The 23,476-nt window shown below is 38.3% G+C and overlaps 1 protein-coding gene and 1 long non-coding RNA gene across 3 annotated transcripts in view; one reads left to right on the forward strand and one right to left on the reverse strand.

Moving 5' to 3' along the window:
- Positions 1–3,052, reverse strand: part of Simc1 (SUMO interacting motifs containing 1) — an 80,827-nt gene extending 77,775 nt beyond the window's left edge. For both annotated transcript variants that reach the window (XM_021731563.3, XM_005333216.5), the window contains exon 1: positions 2,789–3,052. In XM_021731563.3, coding sequence (XP_021587238.2) covers positions 2,789–2,917 — 129 coding nt within the window. In that variant the 5' untranslated portion in view covers positions 2,918–3,052. The remainder of the gene's footprint in view (positions 1–2,788) is intronic.
- A 59-nt stretch (positions 3,053–3,111) lies between these two features.
- LOC120885869 (uncharacterized) lies at positions 3,112–20,691 on the forward strand. Its single transcript, XR_005728623.2, has 3 exons — positions 3,112–3,405; positions 14,647–14,762; positions 19,990–20,691. It is a non-coding gene; the product is annotated as an uncharacterized LOC120885869 (long non-coding RNA).
- Positions 20,692–23,476: the final 2,785 nt, after the last annotated feature.

Genomic DNA, 23,476 nt, shown 5'->3' on the forward strand with positions numbered 1-23,476 from the left:
AAAACATACATTGGACAAAAGACAGCCTCAACAAATGGTGCTGGGAAAACTGGAAATCCATATGCAGCAAAATGAAACTAAACCCCCATCTCTTACCATGCACAAAACTCAAAGTGAATCAAGGACACAGGAATTAGATCACAGACCCTACACCTAACAGAAGAAAAATCTTTATCATTTTGGATTAGGCCACAACTTCCGTAACAAGACTCCTAAAGCACAAGAAATAAAATCAATAGTCAATAAGTGGGATGGATTCAAACAAAAAAGCTTCTTCTCAGCAAAAGCAACAATCAATGAGTTGAACAGAAAGCCTACAATTTGGGAGCAAACTTTTGCCACACACAGGTCACGTAGAGCACTAATCTCCAAGATATATAAAGAACTCAAAAAACTTACCAAAAAAACAATCAAAAAAACCCCCAATCAATAAATGTGCTAAGGAGCTGAACAGACACTTCTCAGAAGAAGATATACAATAGATCAACAAATATATGAAAAAATGTTCAACATCTCTAGTCATTAGAGAAATGCAAATCAAAACTCTCCTAAGATTTCATCTCACCCCAGTCAGAATGGCAGTTAACAAAAATACAAGCAACAGTAAGTGTTGGTGAGGATTTAGGGGAAAAGGCATATTCATACATTGCTGATGGGACTGCAAATTGGTGAAACCACTCTGAAAAGCAGTATGGAAATTCCTTAGAAAACCTGGAATGGAACCACCATTTGACCCAGCTATCCCACTCCTCGGTCTATACTCCAAAGACTGAAAAACAGCATACTACATTAACAAAGCTACTTCCATGTTTATAGCAGCACAATTCACAATTGCTAAACTGTGGAAACAACTTAGATGCCCCTCAATAGATGAATGGATAAAGAAACTGTGGTACATATACACAAAGGAATATTACTCAGCATTAGAAGAGAATAAAATTATGGCATTTGCAGGTAAATGGATAGAGATGGAGAATATTATGCAAAGAGAAATAAGCCAATGCCCCCCTAAAAACAGGGGCCTAATGTTTTCTTTATTAAGTGAATGCTAATCCATAAGAGGGGAGAGGGTATGGGATGAGTGGAGGAAATTTAGATGGGGCAAAGGTGGGGAGTGGGTAAGAGGGTAAGAAAGATAGTGGAATAAAATGGACATCATTACCCTAGGTACATGTATGATTACATGAATGGTGTGCATCTATTTCAAGTACAACCAGAGAAGTGAAAAATTCTGCCCCATTTGTTACAATAAATTGAAGAGTTTTCTACTGATTAGAACTAATAAAAATAGACAAATAAATAAAGAGCCGGGAGTGTAGCTCAGTGTCTAGGTGCCCCTGAGTTTAATCCCCAATACCTAAATAAAAAGCAACAACAACAACAACAACAAAAAAAAAAAAACCCAAACATCTATCTGAACCACTCTTTCATCCAACAATTAATTATTATAATTCTATTATCTCCCACACACTCTGTCACAGCATTAGGTACATCCATTCACTCATGGAAGTTTGGTCATTTCTCCTTTGAAAATCATCCGTTTGTCCAACTCAACTGAATTCTTTACTAAGAGGTACTGAGAATCTTTCTTCCTTGAACCATGGCAACCTCAACACTCTGTTTGCATGCCATTCTTTCTGTAGTGATCACCTAGCACTTAGCACAGTACCTGGAACACAGAAGAAAGGGCTTCACTTTCAGGGACTGTAGACTTTCTGGGAAGGGAAATGAGGGAGCAGAAGCTATAAGACTTGTCTCCAAGAATATGAAGTACTGTGTTTTCCTTAAGCTGTAAAACCTATACACATAAAATCAGCCTGATTCTTTTATTCCAGAGGTATGGTTTTGGAATGCCGGAAAGATTGTTTTCTGATTTAAAAAAACAAAACTGTCCACTTTCTATCCCTTAAGTACTCAATAACCACTTGTTGAATATATCACCTTCCTTGACAGAGACCACGAATGTTGTATTCTCCATTGTATGCTCAGCCCTATAACATCTGGCCATAGTAAGGGTTCAATAAATATCTGTGGAGGATTCTGGAAAGGCAGGGGCCATAGATATTTTATTCTCCACAGCAGCAAGAACAAAGATGAAGGGCCTGAGGTTAAAAGAGATAGTACAGGATGTACCCCCTCCCCCATTCCCCCAGGACTTGGTACGTGTTTGCTAAGCGAAATAGATCGCTCTCCTCCACAACTCCAAAATCGGGCCCCTTGCTCCGTGGCCAGGCCCTGGAGCGCGGCCACCATCTGGCCCAGGCCCGTACTTCCCTCCCTCCCAGCCTGGGCTCCTGTTACCTCCCTGCACACATCTGTGCCCACCACAAGCCAAACAATTACGCGCTCCCGCGTCCCTGCCTCGAGGTCTGGATCGCAGCCGGGGCCTGGCCAGGACCTCCACCAAATTTACTCCCCGCCAAATTTCCGTGGACGTCCGCGGCCAGGATGGCCTAAGACCGCCGCCTGCCACTGGCTCTGGCAACCCCAGCACCAGGAGCGCCAGGACATAGTCCATGTGCTCGGCCGCCCGTCGCTCTCTAGCCATAGCCCACTCGGCTTTCAGCGCTGAGCTGGGAGGCCTGGCCACCCCGGCCCGGCCCCGCCGCGCTCCTCGAGGCCCGAGGCGGGGAAGGCGGGAAGCGGCTGCAGCTGTGAGGCGCCGAGCGGCGGGCAGCTGGGGCACAGAGGGCAGCAGGCCGGCCGAGGGTCCCGACGATGCGAGGCCCGAGCTGCGGCGATGCTCGGGCCACTACCGGGCTCGGCGAACAGCGGTTCGCACACTCACCACTGTCCGGCGGGGCAGCGCGCCAGAGGTCCGGGACAGGGCCCGGCGGAGTCGCCGCGCCCGGCCCGAGCGGGTTCCCCCGGAGCTCTCGGAGCCGCTGTCGTCCGAGATCACGATAAAGTCCTCCATTGCTACGGGCCCCCGGCCAAGCCAGAGCGCGAGCGGTCGGCGACCCAGGCGGCGGAGGCAGCGGCGACTTCGATTCCCGCTGCTGAAGCGACCGTGGCGGCGGCAACCCGGGATATCCCCCGCCTGCCCCGCCCCTTTCCGTCCCTAGTCCCGCCCTCGCTACACACGCCCCGCCCACTTCTCGGAGCCCCGCCCATCGGCGGGCGGCGGGAGACTGGGTCAGGGCCATGATCTTTGTGCTAGGCGGCAGCAGCCTTCCTCCCTTCTCTAGGAGAGAAAAAAAAAAAAAGAAAAGAAAAGAAAACGAGTTGCAGCTGACTTGGGCTGGTGTTGGGGGCGGATGTGCTAGGTGCTGAGGCTGCGGGGCTGAGCCAGGTGCTTTCCTTTGAAAGTGCGAAGAGAGGTGTGATCAGCCCCTGCCCGGTGGAGGTGTGAACTTCCCTTTCTGAGAAGAGGGCTTAATTGACAGGGAGAGGGGTCCCTTGAAGGTGAGTGACCTGATCTCTGACTTACTAGACTCACTGACGGGGTAGAGTGTGCCCTGACTGACTGAAGGAGAGGCTGGCTTCCAACTGACGGGGTAGAGGGGCCCCCAACTGACAGTGGGTGACCCAGACTCTTACTGATTAATGAGGTTGACAGGTCCTGAGTGACTGAAGTGGGTAACCTAGTCTCTTACGGATTGATGGCTACAGGGGCCACCAACTGACTGAGGTAGTGGAGACAAACCCCATTTATTTGTGTACATGTGCAAATATACCTGTAGGATAAATTCCTAGAAATGAAATATTGGGTCAAAAGCAGTGTTTTTGTTGTTTTGGTAAATGATGCCAAATTATCCTGCTAAATGGTTCCAATTGTTGCAGTTTCACCAACATTACGTGTATCTCAGGAATTTAAACTATGAGATGTAGAGAGTTGTTCAATTGGTAGCTGGGTGAATAGCTTTAAAAAATACACACAAAAAAAGAATTCATGGGATGAGGCTCCAAAATTTGCATTTCTAGCAAGTTCCCAGGTGATCTGGTGACCACACTTTGAGAAACACTGGTCTGGTGGATAAGGATTTTAGGATCAATAGATTTCAGATATTCTGGTCAAATAGATGAAGGGTTCTGAAGGGATACATTAAGTTGACTTCACCTAATAATGCCATTAAACATTTAGATTATTGAACTCTACTTTTTGTATGAATGCTGGGGATTGAACCTAGGTCTCATGTGTGCTAAACTCACTCTCTACTACTGAGCTACACTGCAAATCTCAACTCCCTGCTGCCTGAAACACCCACTGTCTTCTCTAGATTACTGTGATTCTGCATTTCTCTTATCACTTCTTTGTAGTCTTTTTAGTTGACTCCAATTCTTCTATTCATCACCCCTTAAATCTTTGTATTCCTTAGAGTTCTGACATGGGCTCCCTTCAGACACTACCGTCTTATATAATCTCAAAAATTCCCATGGCTTTAATGACATTTTGATGGCAACAACCCCCCCCATGTTTATCTCCAGCACAGACCTATCCTTAAACTATAATTGTATATATCTAGATGACTATTGATGTTCCTAGGCATCTCAAGTTGAATATGTCTGCAACTGAACTCGCCTCTAACCACCCCTTACTGCTCTCCTTCACTCTTCCCTGTCTCACTAAGTGGTGCTAACACCAACCAGCAATTGCTCAAGTAAGTATTGTGCTTCTTTTCTATCTTTCCTCATGAACAGTTCTTACCTGTTTTAGCTCCTAAATCTCTCTCTATTGCTCTCTCTCTCTCTCTTTCTCTCTCTCTCCCTCTCTCTCTCTCTCTCTCTCCCTCTCTCTCTCTCTCTCTCTCTCTCTCTCTCTCTCTCTTCTTTCTTCTTCTTCTTCTTTTTCTTTTTTTCTGTATTGTAGTGGTACCCCCTCCTCCACAGAAAATCTTAACTAAGCTTCTCCAGAAATCTTCACCAAAATTGACTTTAGGACTCTCAGGATTAAGAGTCTCTACAAAAGAGTTCAATTAGGTAAATTTCCTATTTTCCTGTTGCTCTATTTTACTTGGCCACTGGCCTGGAAGAAATCAGCATTCCAGGTGCTGACAACCCCTTTACTAGTTTTTCACAAATATTTATCCAGTATAATAGTTTGTAGAAGTGTGTTTACAAATGCAAAATGTGATAGTAAAAGACAAATTCTTTAACAAGGCTTCTGGCCTTGAGCTGGAGCCTCACAGAGATGTCTACATTTCTAAGAGAAGTTACCAGTTGGGCTCCATGGTCACAGCTGGCAGGGGAAGGAAAGAAAAGGGAGAAGTAGCACTCACCTTCTCAGGTGTAGTCCTTGAAGGGTTAACTTGCCCAGAACAGTAAAAGGAAAAGCTGATTTTATGTGAGTTTCTGCAGACTATAGACTTCTGAGCCCCTCCCCTTACATGCTGGGTATAAAATTCTGAAACAGCCTGAACTTGGGGTTCAGAGGATTCATTGATTACAGTGAAAACTGTACCCTCTGAACCTGATGCAGCCAAATAAAACTGTTTCCTGCTATTTTTAGTGCTGTGCCTTGTCTGTCCCCTACAACAATATGGTGATTGAACCCAGAAGTATCCTACCACTGAACTACATCCACAGGCCTTTTTATTTTTTATTTTGAGATGGGATCTCAGTAAGTTACCTAGGCTAACCTCAAACTTGCTATCCTGTTACTCACCTTCCTGAGTTGCTGGGATTGCAGGCATGCTACCACGCTCAGCCCCTCTTAAATATCTCTTACATCCATTCATTTCTTTTGGCTTCTACAGTGATACTAGCCAAGCTAAGATCACCTCTGGCCCAGTCTATTGTAGTAGCTTTCTAGATAGGAAGACTAGATAGTCTTCCAGAATCTACTCTTGTATTTTTTGATTCTTTTCTGTACATTCAACCAAAGCGATCTTGAAGAAAATATGTAGTTATGTTCTCTTCAGTGATTTCCTAGTAATACTGTCTTTGTCAGTTCTAGATGCCAGAACAAAATACTTAGACTGGGTGGCTTAAACAATAGAAATTTATTTCTCACAGTTCTGAAGGCTGAGAAGTCCAAGATTAAGGTGCCAATCAATTCTGTTCCTGGTGAGGGTTGCAGATGGCCAACCTATCACTGTGTCCTCGAGTGGCCTTTTTATGCAGAGGGAGAAGAAGAGCTCTCCTTTGTCCTCTTGTAAAAAGACACTAATTCCATCCTTAGGAGCATGCCCTCATGATTTAATTTAATCCTAATTATCTTTCAAAGACCCACATCTCCAATGACCATTTCATAGGGGATTAGGACTTAAAAATATGAATTTTGGGGAACACAAACATTCTGTCCCATAATACTGTATAAGTTTCCAAACAAATATAACTTTATGTGCATTTTTCTTGGTTTTATAAATATATATTGTAAATACATGATATGTAGAGTAAATATCATATATTTACTCACCAAATTCTTACTGAGTATTTGTACTACAGTCAAGAAATATAATTTCGAACAAAATAGACTTGGTCCTTGGACTCACAGTGCTTATTGTTTAATGAGAAAATGAACAATAAACTAGGGAATCTTTTTTCAATATTTTTCTTAGTTGTTGATGGATCTTTATTTTATTTACTTCTTTATTTATATTCGGTGCTGAGGATCAAACTCAGTGCCTCACACATGTTAGGCAAGAGCTCTACCACTGAGCCACAACTCCAGTCCCGGAAATCTTTATATTTCAAATTATGTAGCCAGTGTGAAAAGACTCAAATTGTGAATCATAAATATGAAATAGTTTAAATTTTTTTCCCAATAACCATTACCATTGTCTAGAAATCCTCTTGCTCTCTGGATAGTGCATTCCCTTATGAGCATCCAAACTCCAGACCCATTTTGCAGTCACTATTGATAATTAATAAATACAATCTCATTCCAAGTATTAAAATTTAGAGCCTGACCATTTAAAATATTTAACCTCCTGTTTAATTCATAGTTCTTCCTGTTTTCCTGGTGCAGATGAGCATGTGGCAACAACAGCTTTTGGGGAAGACGGTGATGATATCACTCTTCTCTGAACTCTCTTTCCAACTGAGGATAAAGAAAGGGAAGGAATGATCTCTGCAAGACTGTCCATAAAGAATTGGCTGTTCTCTCTTCTATTTGTTGCTACTTCAGTAACAGTTCTTCCACTGTGTCAGGTGTCCAGGTGTCAGCTCTCTTACACATTGTGCACATTGCTGTTTTCTGTGGGCTTCCCTTGAGCACTCTCTAAACTAGGAGATTTCAGGCTCAACTTCTTTTTCCTGCACACCTGCATCATAAGTTACAATCTAACATATAGCATTTTGTTGTTGAGGGAACCTCATCTGGAAGAACTTCTTGAGGAATGCCAGCAAGAACCTTAGGCCTCAACCATTTTGTGTGCCAGCCAATTGAAGCACACATGTAGAGCTTAACACTTACAATTAAAGCCGAAAGGTAATGCAGATATCTCCCATCCTGATATTCCTCTTTTAGCACCAACCATCTCTCTCCTCTTTTCTTTCATCCCCAGGGACATAAGAGTCTCAGCCAGGACAATGATTCGGTGAATTCAGACAGGTTCTCAAGTTGGGGAGAGGAGTGAAGAATAATTTGTTGCACCTTAAATTGTGGGAAAGGAGTCAGGAACAAACTGAACGGTCCTATCTTCAGCTGGAGAGAGATAATGGATGGTTTCCATCTACAAATCAATAATAATAGTCATCCATGGATTTATTAGATACTTGGAAAATTTCAAATACCCATTTTTATTGTAGAATTTTTGATAAAATGATTAATATTAATAACGGATTTTCAAGAGTAAAAATAGAAATATTTTAGGGGTACAACTGGGTTCTGATTGTATCTTTCTCATCAGCTATTGGGTCTGAAACTCATGAAACAGGTCTGACAGTGTCATATGAGAACACCTGAAAAGCACCTTGTCCTTACTTAGTAATCCAGATATGATGAATACTGGCCCTGAAGTTGCTTTCCTTAACATTGTAAGTAATGTCATCTATTGAGAGCCATAGCCGAGTTGGGAATGGCACCTGGCATTTTACCAGAAGAAGTGGTTGAGAGGTGAGGACATCGAGCCATTAAGATGATGATAATTAAGTTAAGCTGTGTATAATTGTTGTGACTGGATGATGCTGGGTTGAAACAGGCTGTGTGTTCAGTTGTATATGGACCCTTGCTGTCCGGCAATAGGACGGCTCCTGCTGTCTCCGGCACCCATTGAGTTCTTGGGGAGCCGGGTTGAGGGTGGAGAGAGTTCCCGGGGAGAGTGGAGTGCTGGTGAGAGGAGTTCCTGTTTGAACCTACAAGTGCTCGGTTATTTTGTGTCCAGCCAGACTGAGGCAGTCATCTAAATTTTCTTGGCCATCCTGGATTTGTCCTGAAACATGCTATTTTCCCTTGATTCCAAAATGATGGTTCCCTTTTCAGAAATATAGCGTGTGTGTGTTTTAAAATGGTACTTCTTCTTAGACTTACCTGCCTCGAATCATATAATAATACTATGTAAATTAAGAAGCTAATGTAGTCTTTTATGCACTTATTGAGTGTCTGCTAGATGCCAGGCACCATGCTAGGGGCCAGAGATAAAGCAGTGAACAGAGCAGTCATTGTCTCTTTTCTCACAGAGCTTAGCACTTAAGGAGGTATCCCTGTTTTATGAATGAAGAAAAATGATTCTACATCTTTACTTTTTATGATAATTAATTTTTAATTTAAAAATTGTACATGAAAACATGTAAAAATGCAAATCAATACCATAATGAGGCTGGGCCATGTGGCAACTCAAGGGACTGAGGCAGGAAGATTGCAAGTTCAAGGCCAGCCTTGGCAACTTAGTGAGAACCTCAGCAACTTAATTCAGTGGTAAAGAGACCCTGGGTTCCATCTCCAGTACCCAAAACCAAAGCAAGCAAAGAATAAAACCATAATGGGATACTATTTCATACCCATTGAGGCAGTTATTTTTTAAAAAACAGAAATCAAATATTTGCAAGAATGTGGTACATTGGTGGTGGGAATGTAAAATGGTGTAGCAAATATGGAAAACAGCTTGTCATTTTTTCAAAAAGTTAGACATTAAATCATCATATGATCCCCCAATTTTACTTCCTGACATCTACCCCAGATAATTGAAAGCAGGGACTTGGTCAGATAATGGTTTGCTGATCTTCACAGCAGCAATTCTTATAATAAACAAAAGGTAGAAATTACTCAAGTGTCTATTAGCAGATGGATTTTATCTTAAATGAGGTATTTACACATACAATAGATATTCCAGTATGAAAAAGAGTGAAATACCGATATGTGTCACAATGTGGATGAACCTTGAAAACATTGTGATAAGTGAAATAAGCCAAACACAAAAGGACAAATATTGAATGATTCCACTTATATGAGATATTTGGAACAGGCAAATTCATAGAGACAAAAATAGAATAGAAGTGCCTAGGAGTTCTAGGAGGGGAGAATGGAGAATTGTCTAATGCAAGCAGAGTTTTTGTTTGAGATGATAAAACATTGTGGAAATGAATAGTGGTGATAGTTATACAACATTGTCTATGTACTAGTGTCACTAAGTTGTATACTTAAAAATAGATATAATGGAAAATTTCTTATGCATATTTTACCACAATAAAAATGATAATGTGAATATTTTCCTTTCATAAAAAATTAAACACATCATAGACAAAGGTAAAGGTCCCTTTGTCCATCTCCCCAATCCTAATGGCCAGTTCTTCCTCTTCAGTGCTTCTGTGTTTATTCCTCCAGAACCTTTTCTGTGTATTTACTGAATTCATATGCACTTATTAAAATGGCACACATTTCAAGCTTTATCCAAGAACATATCTGTTTTAGTATTTAAGTATTTGAAACCCTCATTTGCAATAAAAATGTTATAAGCAACAAGCTTCCAACCTTATTAATAGAGATTTTTTTTTAGTGGTTATAGATTCTTAAAAGGTTATTTTTTTCTTTCATTTTTCTTTTTTTCAGTACATGGCAGGGTCAGTGCCTGCAGACCCACTTTTGTTTATGCTGAAGGTGGAGAGCTCAGGTTTCTCCCCTGCCCTAGGGAACACTCTGTCCCTCATGCTGAATTCCAGGTGTATAATCTCCCAGTTTAAGGATACCCCTGACTTTTCTACTGGATTGGTTTACCAGGCAACCTCTCAGTTAAGATAACTTTATTTAAATAATTTTCTTATCCTTTCCCCCTGCTTATATCACAGATTTTAATTTGCTGAGAAATCAAGTAGGTGTCAAAGTCTTTGAAAAGTTTTTGTTTTATACCTTATGTTCAAAGATGATACATTCTCATTTGAGGAAAATTGAAGCAATCAGAATGGTTACAAAGCAGAATATGTAATCCCATCAAATTTAATTGTTTCTTTCCACATATCTCCACATATGCAAACACAATTTTACATAAATTAGATCATAGTATGCATATTGTGTTGCTTGGATTTCTTAAATTAATATGTCCTTATGGTTTACTGTGTTAGTGAATATGGATCTATATTAACTACATTATCCATTTTATTGGTTCATATGAAATTTTAAAAATAACCTGGCATTTGCTCTTCATATTGTAGAGAATAGCACAGAGAAGCAAACACAAAAGTATAGTACATTCTTCCTTCCCTGACATCCCAAATTGAACAGTTTGTAAAGTTAAGAAACACACATCTATGAAATTAGAAAATTCTTGTTTTAAAACTTTTAAAAAATTTTTTAGAAGTATTTTATTTATTTATTTAGTTAGTTTTTAGAAGTATTTATTTTATTTATTTATTTTTATGTGATGGTAAGGATCGAACCCAGGGCCTCACACGTGTTAAATGAGCGTTCTACTGCTGAGCCATAATCCCAGCCCAAAATTAGAAAATTCTTGCTTTAAAAAGTTACAAAACGAAAAGTGAAAGTTGAATGCCACTCTCCCTTTTCTAATTTTTCTCCTTATGATTAAATAACTTTATTAGTTTTTTGTGAGTCCTTCAAAATGTATAAAATTAATGCATAATCTTATTTCTTTCTACTTTTGTTTGTTTTTGACAAAAAGGAAAGATCACAGTCTATGCAAGCATTTACTTTTTTTTTTTTCACTTGATGTATCTTTGGGATTATTTCCTAACTGCAATGCAAAACAGCCTTTGCACATTTATCTTATTTTTAATTTATTTTAACGGTTACATAAGAACATAAAAGTTGTACATATTAATGGGGTACCATGTAATATTTTAATACATGTATATGTTATATAATGTTTAGATCAGGTTCTTTCTCTTTTTAATGGCTGCATAAAAAAAGCCATTGGTTAGTGTATGCCACAATTTATTTAACCAGTTCACTATGATAAATATTTTGGTTGTTTCTAGGATTTTGCTTATTTATTTCTCTAATGTTAGGAGAACATTTTTTACTTAAACAAGTCTTGTCAGTATATCTATAAGGTCCTTGCTGGATGACCATCTTAAGTGACAGCCACCATTTTAAGAAAAAGTCTTGCTTTCCCACCCAAGGGCCTTTCTGAGAAAGGCTCACCACTCCCTTTTGTGTTAGGACCCACCTGGCTCTAATCTCTGAGCCTGCCCCATAAAAGTCCTTCACCCCAAGCCTATTTTGCCTCTTTCCATCTATGGATACATGTGCCTTTATTTGTCAGCTCTGACAAATAAACTCTCGTGTGTGTGTGTGTGTGTGTGTGTGTGTGTGTGTGTGTGTGTGTATCTCTGCCTGGTGTCTTTCATTTCTCGCTCGCCCCTCTCCTGGTTACTCGCTTTATTTTCAATATCCACAGAGAAATTTTATATACTGAGTTCTGGATTAAAGGATTCTTGTTTCAGGCTCACTCCAGACACAGTGGTTTTACATGTGAATAGAAATTACTAGAAAGTTTGCACCAAATAACATTCCAAGAAAAGTGATTGAGAGTGCCTGTTTTCCAGTTCTCAAGCACCGATTATCAGACTTTTTTGTTGTTGCCAATCAAATAATTTAGGACTTGTATCTTGGTTTGCTTTTTATTTATTATGACTAAAATTGAGATGTTTTTAAAATATCCATTGGCCATTGTAGTTTTTTCTTAAAATTGCTCATAAACATTGACTGTCCCCCCCCACCCTCCGGGGCTGTTTGCCATTTTTAGTAGTTATCAGTGGAATGTAAAAGAATAGCTGACATTTATTCAGTAATTGATTCAACAAATCACCAAATAAAAAACACTTGGGGTATTTACAATATTATTGTGCAGCTTTAAGCATTCAGGTACATATCTTTGTATTCTGGAGGACCAAATACTTAATTCGAGTTAGATTTCTGGTAGTAGAATTGCTGATTTAAAGTTGAATTCTTTATCCAATGTTCAAAATAGCATTGTATGATGGGGGAAGTAAGAGAAAGAGAAACTAAAGTGGGGAACTACAAGGGCAAAAACAAGAGGAGCTAAATTGTTGCTTTTTTTTTTTTAGGGAGAATTTTTTAATATTTATTTTTTAGTTTTACCTGGGCTGCACACATGCCAGGTGAGCTTAACTGCCGCTTGAGCCACATCCCCAGCCCCTAAATTGTTGCTCTTAATTACAAAGCCCATCAGTTCTAAATTAGAGTTGAACAAGCAAGCTAACAGTATGATCTTATCATCCTCACTGCTTTCATCAATAAGCTTCTGAAAAATCCTGAATTTCCTTCTCTATTGACTGTCTGGACCTTGGGGGGAGTCTACAAATTTTAGTGTTAAGGAGGGAGTGGGGCTTGGGTTATGGCTCAGTGGTAGAGCGCTTGCCTAGCATGAGTGAGGCACTGGGTTCAACCCCCGGCACCACATTGAAATAAACAAATAAAATAAAGGTATTGTGTTCATCTACAATTAAGAATATATATTTAAAAAAGAGGGAGTGAGAGACAGAGAGAGATATTGACTCAGTAATTTTCAAGTGAATAATTGCATCAGAATAATTATGAGCACATTCTGAATCATTTGATGGCCATACAATTTCAATGTTGGCTTTACATTTCTGTTTCCACGTCTGAGTTGGTGCATAATATTTGGCACTTTGGTAGCTTATTAATTTAAATTGAATGGGGAGAGTGGGAGAATTGAGTCAGTTTACTTACATTGTTCATGGACAAGCAGAGCTAAACAGAACCTGCGCACAAAGCAGACTGTAGGAAGTGATTTGAGGGAGGAGGAATTACACAAATCCTGTCTTTATACATTAAAACTTGTTCATTAGCAATGTAGTAGAAAATATGGAGTGAAATAGTTTACATTGCTGATTTCACTAATCATTAAATTGGGACACTGATTCACGTCAAATTGCAATAATGAATACAATGCCAACCTTCATCTTACAGGATTTATTGAGGGTGACACAGCATTAAACCAGGCATTCCAAGATTGCTTAGGGGTGGCTTTGATGAAGTGTGAAGTCTGCCTTGAGCTAGCAGAGAATTGAAGTTATTAACACCATTTTGTAAACATAATTATCTTAACATTTTCTGTATTCATGTTACTGACAGGCAAAATGAAGTAGACAAAAATTTGATTTGTTCTCATTTGGTTTGCATTTTTTTGACTCATAATGAGAGTATATATAAAATGTTAATCTATTTTTCTTTTTTCCAATGTTACTTTTTTGTGAAAGCAGATACCCAAGACAAAAAAAACTACTACTCAAATTAAGTTGTCCATTGTCTTTGTTACCACAGAGTTCTGGATTAAAGGATATGTGTTTTATATCTGGATATAAATTACCAGAAATTATGCAATAATTTGGTAATATTGCATATTACCATATTATTGCATAATACAACATTATGGTTAGAGATTTGATTTATACATTTCACTTAACATATACTATATTTTGCTATTGTTTTTATTTTTATCTCTCTTTATGTTTTGCCTTATATACTCTGCTTTGACCAACCTATGTAAGGCATATCATTTGCCCTGTTATGTAAATCCACATACCTTCTCCATAATCATATAAACATTAACAGAGATATGTAGACCCATGATCATATACATATAAATAAATAAATATACAAAAATTGTATAAAAGGTTGTGAATTTGTCATTCTCTGTTACAGAGGTGAAATGATAAATTATTCATATTTCTCCTAGGCCTTTTTTCTCCTTTAATCTATTATGGAGCCACCAGAACAATCATTACAGATCTAGCTTGACTTTTTTAAAAGTATTTTTTTAGTTGTAGTTGGACACAATATCTTTATTTTATTTATTTATTTTTATGTGGTGTTGAGGATTGAACCCAATGCCTCGCACGTGCTAGGTGAGCGCTCTACTGCTGAGCCCCAGCCCCAGCCCCTTGACTTTTTAATAGTGATGCAGTTCTGTTGATCATTGATGTCCACATTAATTTGCCATTCCCCCACTGTGGTTTTCAAGTTTTTTTGATGTTACAAACAATGATATAATAAATAATCTCATAGATATGTCTTTAGATTGTTAAGACTAGTATCATTAGGTCAAAGGATATGTATGGTTTTTGTTTTTGATGTGTAAAGTGATATTACTCACTTTAAAAAGCAATGGGCCACATCACCCAGTATCAAGGTGCAGACCTTATTTGGATCTTAATTCAGACAAACTATAGAGATAAGAAGATCTGACATTTATAAGACATTTGGAAATTTGAACTCTGATGAGGTATTTCATTAAATTAAGGAATTTTTATGATTATTTTTAGGTATGATAATGGAATCTCTACCAAAATATTTACAGATGAAGCAATTTGTTTCAGAAAATTACTGGAGAGAGAGAAGTCAATGGAAGCATGGATGAAGTAAAAAGTGGCCATGAATAGTGAGTTGCTGAAATTGGTTTATCAGGAGTCCATTATACCATTGTCTTTCTCTCTCTCTCTCTCTCTCTCTCTCTCTCTCTCTCTCTCTCTCTCTTTCTCTCCCTCTCCCTCTTTTTGGTACCAGGATTGAACCCAGTGGCTCTTTACCAATGAGCCACATGCTTAGTACCTGGCTTTTGCTAAGTCAGGCTTTGAACTCACAATCTTCCTGCCTCAGCCTCCCAAGCTGCAATACACCTGTCCATTGTCTTCTTTTATAAATATTTGAAATTCTTCAGAATAAAAAAGAATTGTTTTGGGCTATTATGCTTGGCTCCAAAAAATGTTTAAAAACTGTTTGATGACCACTATGTAAGGCATGTGTTCACCTATATCTGTAGTGTATGAGAAAACTCATTTCCCTATATTTTCTCTGGGTGTTACTGCTTTTTAATTTTTGTCAATATCATGTTTGCAAAAAGGCATTTGTTGCCGTAATTTGCATTTACTTTACCACCAGTGAAGCTGATCATCTTGAGACAGGGTCAAGCTTCCTTTTTTGGCAGGTGGCTGCCAGGGTACAGTGTTTCTAAATGTTACCACCTAGGGGTGCTGGGGTTCTTGTCTCCCTTCAGCAAAGAATTGAAGAATAAAACACATAGGTAGCAAGCAAGTAGCAGGTTTATTGCAAAAGCATCAGAAACAGTCTTCTCCAAAGGGAAGGAGACCCAGAGCTGGGAATCTGGTGGGGAAATTTTGACCTGTTCTTTTTAAGGTCCATGCTTTCCTCACTATTATGGATTGGGGCCCCAGTGTCCAGGCATCTGTTTTAATTTTTCTATTGTATCCCCCACTTAGGAGCACAAGTATGGAAATGTCTGTCTGACTGGATCCCCTCCTGTGTCCACATGCATGTTCTTTTTTTTTTTTTTAAAGAGAGGAGAGAGAGAGAGAGAGAGAGAGAGAGAGAGAGAGAGAGAGAGAGAGAGAATTTTAATATTTTTTTTCTATTTTTTTAGTTTTTGGTGGACGCAACATCTTTGTTTGTATGTAGTGCTGAGGATCGAACCCAGGCCACATCCACATGCATGCCAGGCTACCGCTTGAGCCACATCCCCAGCCCCACAAGCATGTTCTTTAAGCAGGAAGTTGACCTCCTTAGAAGACCCTCTCCATGCTTCTTTGTTCTGGCCCTGTCCCCAACTTCCTCAATCGCCATCTTGCCCTGGCTGCCTACACCCTTCTACATCTCCCTCATAAATGAACATAAAGAATAGTTTCCAGAATATAAAGATGTAGAAAGGCCACTCGGTGACCATGTTTGGAATGACGTAGAGACAAAACCACTTGGCAACTACATGAACAATAAAACATCTTCCACTTCTGACCGAACCAAGTGACTTGAGTTGGTAAAAGCAATGACAATTTTAGTCTTGCTTTAATCCTCTGACCTCTTAGATTGAAATTACTAAAATATCCAGCCACTGAATTGGCCCAGTTTATTGACAACTTTACATCCCAACTAATCCCTAGTTCTTTAACTTTTCTTGGAATAATCCAGCACACAAGCCAAATACTGTGAGCAGCCGCTTCCAGTGTCCTCTTGCTCAGCCTCTGGAGTACTTAGTAATTACTTGGAAGCAGATTGTCTATAATTGCAAGCACATATTCAATCACACCAATCATCAAACACAAACAATTAATGCAAAAAGTGTTGGTTATGCTGGAGCACTCCAATTAATGTATACTAATTAAACACAACAAGCAGCAAATCACACAATCCTAGGGAAACCACAAGCCCTAAAGTACCTCCGATGCCATGCAACTTCTCTTAGCCGAAGAGCTGAAGTTGTCGTTTTCTGGTGGTTCTCTCCAGCCGAAGGTTGGATGTCAGGGAATGGTGGGTTGGTCTGGGGACTGACAGCAAGGTGGCCAGTCTTACTGCTGTCCTCAGAGCAAAGCTCTTTGATGTCACAGGACAAGCAGTTTACATACAGTTCCAAGTTGTGCTCATTATTATCACACTCCAGTGTTGTTCTGTCTCTAGATGGTGGTCCTTATCAATTGTGTCCAGTCATGACTAAGCATGTCTGTGGCTGCTGTTCCTTACAGCCAGCAACTTAGTGAGTGCAGCATGTCCCAGCAAGTCTATGGAAGATGCTCCCTACAAGAGATAAATCAACGATATTTTACTATAGATATTGTTTCTGGTGGCCTTCAATTGATGGTTTTGAAACAATCTATTTTGAGAGTTTATTTTTCATTTGATTTTCCTCTTTTGGGGAACACTTTTCCATTTTTAATGGGTAGATCTGTAAATTTCCCTTTTGTTTGTGAGTCAATTTTATTTTTTACCTTCCACATTCTTCTCTAGGAGCCATAAGTATTACTTCTTAGTCAGAAGAGATTAAAAAATAAGAGTTCCCATTTAGGTTAGATCACTCCAAGTTTGATGACATTAGCAAGAATTTTCAGGTTTTTGTTAATTCACCAATGAGGCTACAGGTGATGAAGTTGGGGGTAGTTTCTGAGCTAAATTGGATCTATTTGGTAGAGACTCTTCAGGATCTTTCTTTCTTTTTTCTTTTTCTTTTATTTTTTATTCTAATTTGTTATATATGGCTTCTGCTTCTTTCTTGACCACCAAATCTAGTTTACTGAGGTTGAGAAGGGTGTGTGTGTGTGTGTGTGTGTGTGTGTGTGTGTGTGTGTGTGTTTACCATATATTGTTCATTAGATAGTGAAGGAGAAAAGTTGTTCTAATGCAATTTTATTTCATCATCCTGGAAGTCTGATATTTCTATAATAATTCTGCTGTGAGATGTATAAAAAATTCAATAATTCTTTGTTAATAGTTATTTTATTGATATAAAATATTACTATTTGTCCTTTTTGCTTTTCATCTTATTTTACTGTTTGTTACATTAATATTGTAACACATACAACATATCCTTTGTTTGGTGTACTGGGAAAATATTTTGATGTTTTAAGTCTTTGTGTTTTTATCCAAAATGTGGCTCTGACTTCATTCAGAACTAGATTGAGTCATCCCTCTCCTTAAGGGAGATGGTATAATAGAATCAGAATACAAAAGAGGCAAATTCTTGGCTTATGAATTTTAAAACTGGGCTCAGGTGTAAGACAGTCTGAGTCAGTTTCTTCTCCCTCACTTGGGGGAAGAGAAGAATCAGGTCATGTTGTTTGTCCATTTTCTTAAATGTTACTCCTCTCTCTTGTAGAGTATAGGGTTTATCACTTTTGGTGTTAAGAGTTTTGCTCAAATATTTTGTTCTTCTTTTGGAGGCATTCATCTTAATTTTTGAAGTTCCATGTCAGTGCACATGAGAGTGCTGGCTCTCGTTATCACACCTTGTTGCCAGTAATTTCAGGAAGAGTTTGGACTTGCTGCTAATTGAGGTATGTTAGTGTCCAATCTTCTGGGACCAGGGACCAATACCACATCATTTCCATGAGCACTGCATTGCCGAGTCTCTTGGGGCTCAGGTACTTACATTCTCTCTCATCTACCTAGAGGTAGATGCCTCTGCTGCCAGTGGCTTGGCAAGAACTGGGGAGTTTCTAATGAAACTGCTTATAGCAACTTTTCTCCCTCAGTTATGTAATGAAATGAGCAACATATGGTAAACACACACACATACACACACACACACACACACACACACACACACACACACACACCCCTTCTCAACATTAGCAAACTATATTGATGGTCAAAAAAAAGAACCTAAAGAGTCTACCTACAACAGACAGAAAGGACCAATTTAGCTCAGAAACTACCCCCACCCTCACTGCCCAGTAATACTGCTGTGAACATTTTTGTGCAGTCTGTGTGGATACGTCATCTCATTTTTCTTGCCCAATGTGAAGGAGGAGATGAACACCTGATTGGCAAAGAGTGCAGAAGGTGGTCCTCAGTTCTCCTGGTAACAATAAATAGTAATAAATTTGGAGACAGCATTGTCTCCTTTGTCGTTCTCTGCTTAGAGATGGCCCACTCTCTTGAGAGTGCATACAAATAATAGCAACAATAATTTTTATCAGCTGAAGGATGTCCTTATTGGATAACTATGTAAGCACAGTATACAATTCACCTGGCTTGTGAATTTTAAAAATATGCAATTTTTGAAAGATCTCTTTCTTTGGGGTGGGGTGGGGTTGGAGTTGCATTACTTCTGTTTTCTACACATAGTGAGACTTTACTAATATTTTAAGTAATAACTAGTGACACTACTTCAAATGTGTGTCATTTTAATTCAAACATAAAGTAACAGTATATTCTGCCTTCATTATGAAATGAGAATAAAAAATATTAATTGGGGAATAAACATGGTAAAACCAACTTTCCATGTTTAGATGAGTCTGAAAGCACTGAACACATTCACAAATGATTGGTACAAGTGAATTGGTATTAACATCTATACATTTGCAGGACTCACAAATTTTTCTGAGTGGAACAGTCTCAAATCATATAGGGATAAATTGCAGGAAGAGTCTATAATATAGTTTGGGGAGGGCAAAATAATGGGCAATTACATGATTTTGGAGAAAAATAATCCAAATGATTCATAAATAATACGTTAAATTTCCAAGTATCTGTTATGAGAATTTGTTGAATGAAATGAAAAAGATTTTTACAGTATATTCATGTTTTGCAATCCTATGCCTCCGTTAAAAAATAAGGGAGATATACATTTCTACATGTTTTGTCATGACACAACTCCCAGGATTTATGTTTCAAGAAAAAAAGTAAGGTACACAACAGTATGTACACTATGTTACCATCTCTGAGTATGTGCACTCACACATTTGTGTTTCTATAGTAGAAGGATTTCTCTGGAGGATTGTCAAATCCTCAGATTGTGGCTCAGTGGCAAAGTGTTGCCTCGAACATGTGAGGCACTGGGTTCTATTCTCAGTACCACATAAAAATAAATAAACAAAGTTTAAAAAAATATGGCAGCAATGCTGTCTCTAGGGAAAACTGATTAACTGGGTAATGGGAACGGAAGGGAGACCCACTTTAATGGAATGTGATTCTGTTTTACTTGACTTTGTCTCTTGAAAAACAAGGAACTTTGCTTTCCTTTCCTTCTGTAAATATAAGACCAAAGTCAATGAAACATTTGTTTGGAGTTGTTAAACAAATCATGATTTTATTGACTTATTTTAATGGAGTTGCTGGCAGGATAGAATATAAGCCTGGACATGCTATCTTCTTTTCACCAGAAATGGCAAAACTGCTTGATCCTGGGATGAATATGGAGGAAAGCAGAGAATACAGAGAAAGAAAGCAAGACATTCTGAGGATACCATTTAAACATGTGGATAGAGCAATGCCTGACTGACTGGACTCATTGCTGGACTTTATAATCCTTTAAGCTAATAAATGTCCTTTTGCGATAAACCAGTTGGAAATGGGTTTCTGTCACTTACAAATGTAAATACACATGGGGTACTGCCCTGATATTGCATTTCCATGGGACTTTTACGTAAGTGTGCAATATTGCTTAGCCCTTTCTGATTTTCCCATATCTTTCCTTTTAAAAATACTTTATTTTGAAAAATTTCAAACTTAAAATCGTGTCGCAACTTGTAAGTATGGAGCAATGAAATTTCATATATCCTTCATCTAGAATCATCAGTTAATATTTTACAAATAGTTGCCTCAAATGTTCATTCCATTTTGTTGTTATTATATTTGTTGAATCATTTGAGAATTCGTTATAGACATTATGAATTCTTACCCCTAAATGTCAACATGTAACTCCTAAAAGTAAGAACATTCTCTTATCAATACAGTATCAAACTCATGAAAATTAACTTTCATACAATATTACCATCTACTATACAACTCATGTTCCAATTTTTCTAATTGTCCTTTGTAAAAGTTGAAATAAAATTCAAAGACTATAAAATTTGTACTTTTAATATGTGTAATTCAGTGCTCTTTGGTTTATTCACAGAGTTGGGCAGCCATCACCATTATCTAATTTCAGAATATTTCCATCATTTCCAAAAGAAACCCTGTGCTCATTAACAGACATTTCCCATTTTATTCTTTCCCCGATAACTGAGCATCCACAAATCATCTTTCTGTCTCTATGGATTTGCCTATTATTGACATTTAATTAAAATAGAATTATGCAATATGCTATCTGGCCATTTTTACTTAGCATAATGTTTTCAAGGTTCATTGATGGTGTAGCATATATTAGCACTTTATTCTTTTTCATGGCTGAATATTATCTCATTATCACATTTTGTTTATGCCGAACATTCAAATTATTTCTATTCTACTACTTGAGTGATTTGAGTAGTTTTTGTCATTCTAGAAATTTATTCATTTCAGTTAGGTTACTGAATATGTTTGGAAACAGTATTCCCTTATAAGTCTTTTTTCTTTTTTTTTCCCCTTTGTTCATTCCTTTGGTGCTTTTAAATTTATTGAGACCTGTATAGCCTATTGTTCCTTGTGCATTCTCAAGACGAATGTGTATTCTGCTGTGGTTGTGTGGAATGTTCTAAAAATATTTCTCAAGTCTTCTATTTGTTTGGTTTCCATCTCATTGTCCTATATATTGTTGAAAGTGGAATATTGGGTACAGGTGTGTGTCACTGCACATGGCAATATTTCTGACATCTTTGACAAATGACAACCAGTTTGTATTTTACATATCATATGAATGGAATAATATAGTTTATAATGTTTTGAGATAGATTTTCACACAGCATAATGGCTTTGTGATTTCTCTAGCTCAGTGGTAGAGCCCCATTCCCAACCACTGGTTCAATCCTCATTGACACAAATATACACAAACAAAAATGAAGTGAAGAGAATAATTTCAGTTACAATAGCATCAAAAAATAAGAAAATGCTTAGGAACAAACTTAACAAAAGAAATACAATGTATGTACACCCAAAATTATAAAACATTTAAAAAATAAATTAAATACCATATGATCCAGCAATCTGACTTCTGAGTTTTAACCCCCAAAATTTGAAGTCCGTTTGGTGAAGGAATGTCCACACTCCCATGCTTAATGCAGCACTACTTACAAGAGGCAGATTATGGAATCAACCTAAGTGTCCATCGACAGATGAATGGCTAAATAAAAAAATAAAATATGGTGTACACACACAGAGAGAATGGAATATTATTTATTCTTAAAAAGGAAGGAAATAATTAATTTGTAAAAACAAGGATGGAATCTGTGAACATTCTACGAAATGAAATGTTAGGCAAAAAAAATATATACTGCATAGTCTCATTTACATATGGAATCTAAAACAATTAGGTTCATAGAAGCAGAAAGTAGAAAGATGGTCACAGTGGAGAATGAGGGATGATGGTCAAAGGACACAAAAATCTTAGGAGAAGTTCTAATGCTTAGCATAATGAATATAGCTAATAATATGCTATCTTGTTGGGAGCTTGCCAGTGGGAATCCAGCTGCCCTTAGCTTTGAGCCAAGAGAGTGTGGAGATGTGGCAAGCCAGCCACGGGCTGTGTGTGTGACTATGAGCATTGAGCACACAGGGTGGACTGAACCGATATTTCCCCTCTGGGTAGGCAATGTAAGCCTCTTTTCGCTCCCTCTGCCTAGGATCCTCACCCAGCACACGAGATGGATGTGGCCTTCCTAGATGTCAGTCAACATGCTGACAGCAAATCATGAGAAAGCTAGACAACCCCCTGAAACCTGACTCCTTGCCTCATTTGAATGGCTTCTCTGAAATAAGAAATAAAAGCGTTCAGCACTTGGTTCCTCTCTTTCTTGCCTGCCTTGCCTGCCCTGTGGGAGCTGTGGCTGAGGAGCAGTCACTGAACCCAAAGAAAAAAGTACTTTCTGTGTCTGTGTCTTTATTTAGTCCCCAAATTCACTTGGAATGACCCTGATCGGTTTAGTCTCGGGACATGACACTATCTTAGATTTTTTTAATTGCTGAATAAATTTCAAGTGTTCTCACAACAAAATAGGTTAAGTATTTGAGGTGATGAATATGTTTACTAGTCGAATTAATTATTCCACATCGTATTTATACATCATAACATCACTTTGTACCTCCCAAACTTACACACTTATAATTGTTAAATTATATTAAAAAATAAAAAGAAATTTAGGAAGACCTAAGTGAAAGACAAGCCATCTTGGATTCATGGATGGAAGATTTAAAATTGTTAAGATGCAAGTGCTCTCCAAATTTGATCTATAGATTCATCACAGTCCCCATAATTTTAAAATCTTAGCTGCTTTTTTTCTTTCTTTCAGAAATCGACAAGTGCACCCAATAGAAATACAAGGACCCAATATAGTGTGTTTGGGGAAAATCTTAAAAAGAATACAGCTGCATGGGGGCTGGGGTTGTGGCTCAGCAGTAGAATGCTTGCCTAGCACGTGCGAGGCCCTGGGTTCTATCTTCAGCACCACATAAAAATAAATAAATAAAAATAAAGGTATTGTGTCCAACTACAACTAAAAAATAAATACTAAAAAAGTTTTTTTTTTTTTAAAATACAGTTGGAGAAAATACATGAAATTTATCATGTGTGAATTTCATCTCAATAAAACATTGTAAAAGTCAATAACCATTAGGAGTAAGGCTGTGGTGAGCACTGTCCTGCCAGGCGGATCAGTCCTGAAATTCTGTGTTGCTGTGATGCAGTGATGTGCTCATTCACTGTTCTGTGGCCTGCTCATCTTCCCAGCAGAA

The sequence above is a fragment of the Ictidomys tridecemlineatus genome, chromosome 1 (assembly GCF_052094955.1).
Source record: "Ictidomys tridecemlineatus isolate mIctTri1 chromosome 1, mIctTri1.hap1, whole genome shotgun sequence".
NCBI lineage: Eukaryota > Metazoa > Chordata > Mammalia > Rodentia > Sciuridae > Ictidomys > Ictidomys tridecemlineatus.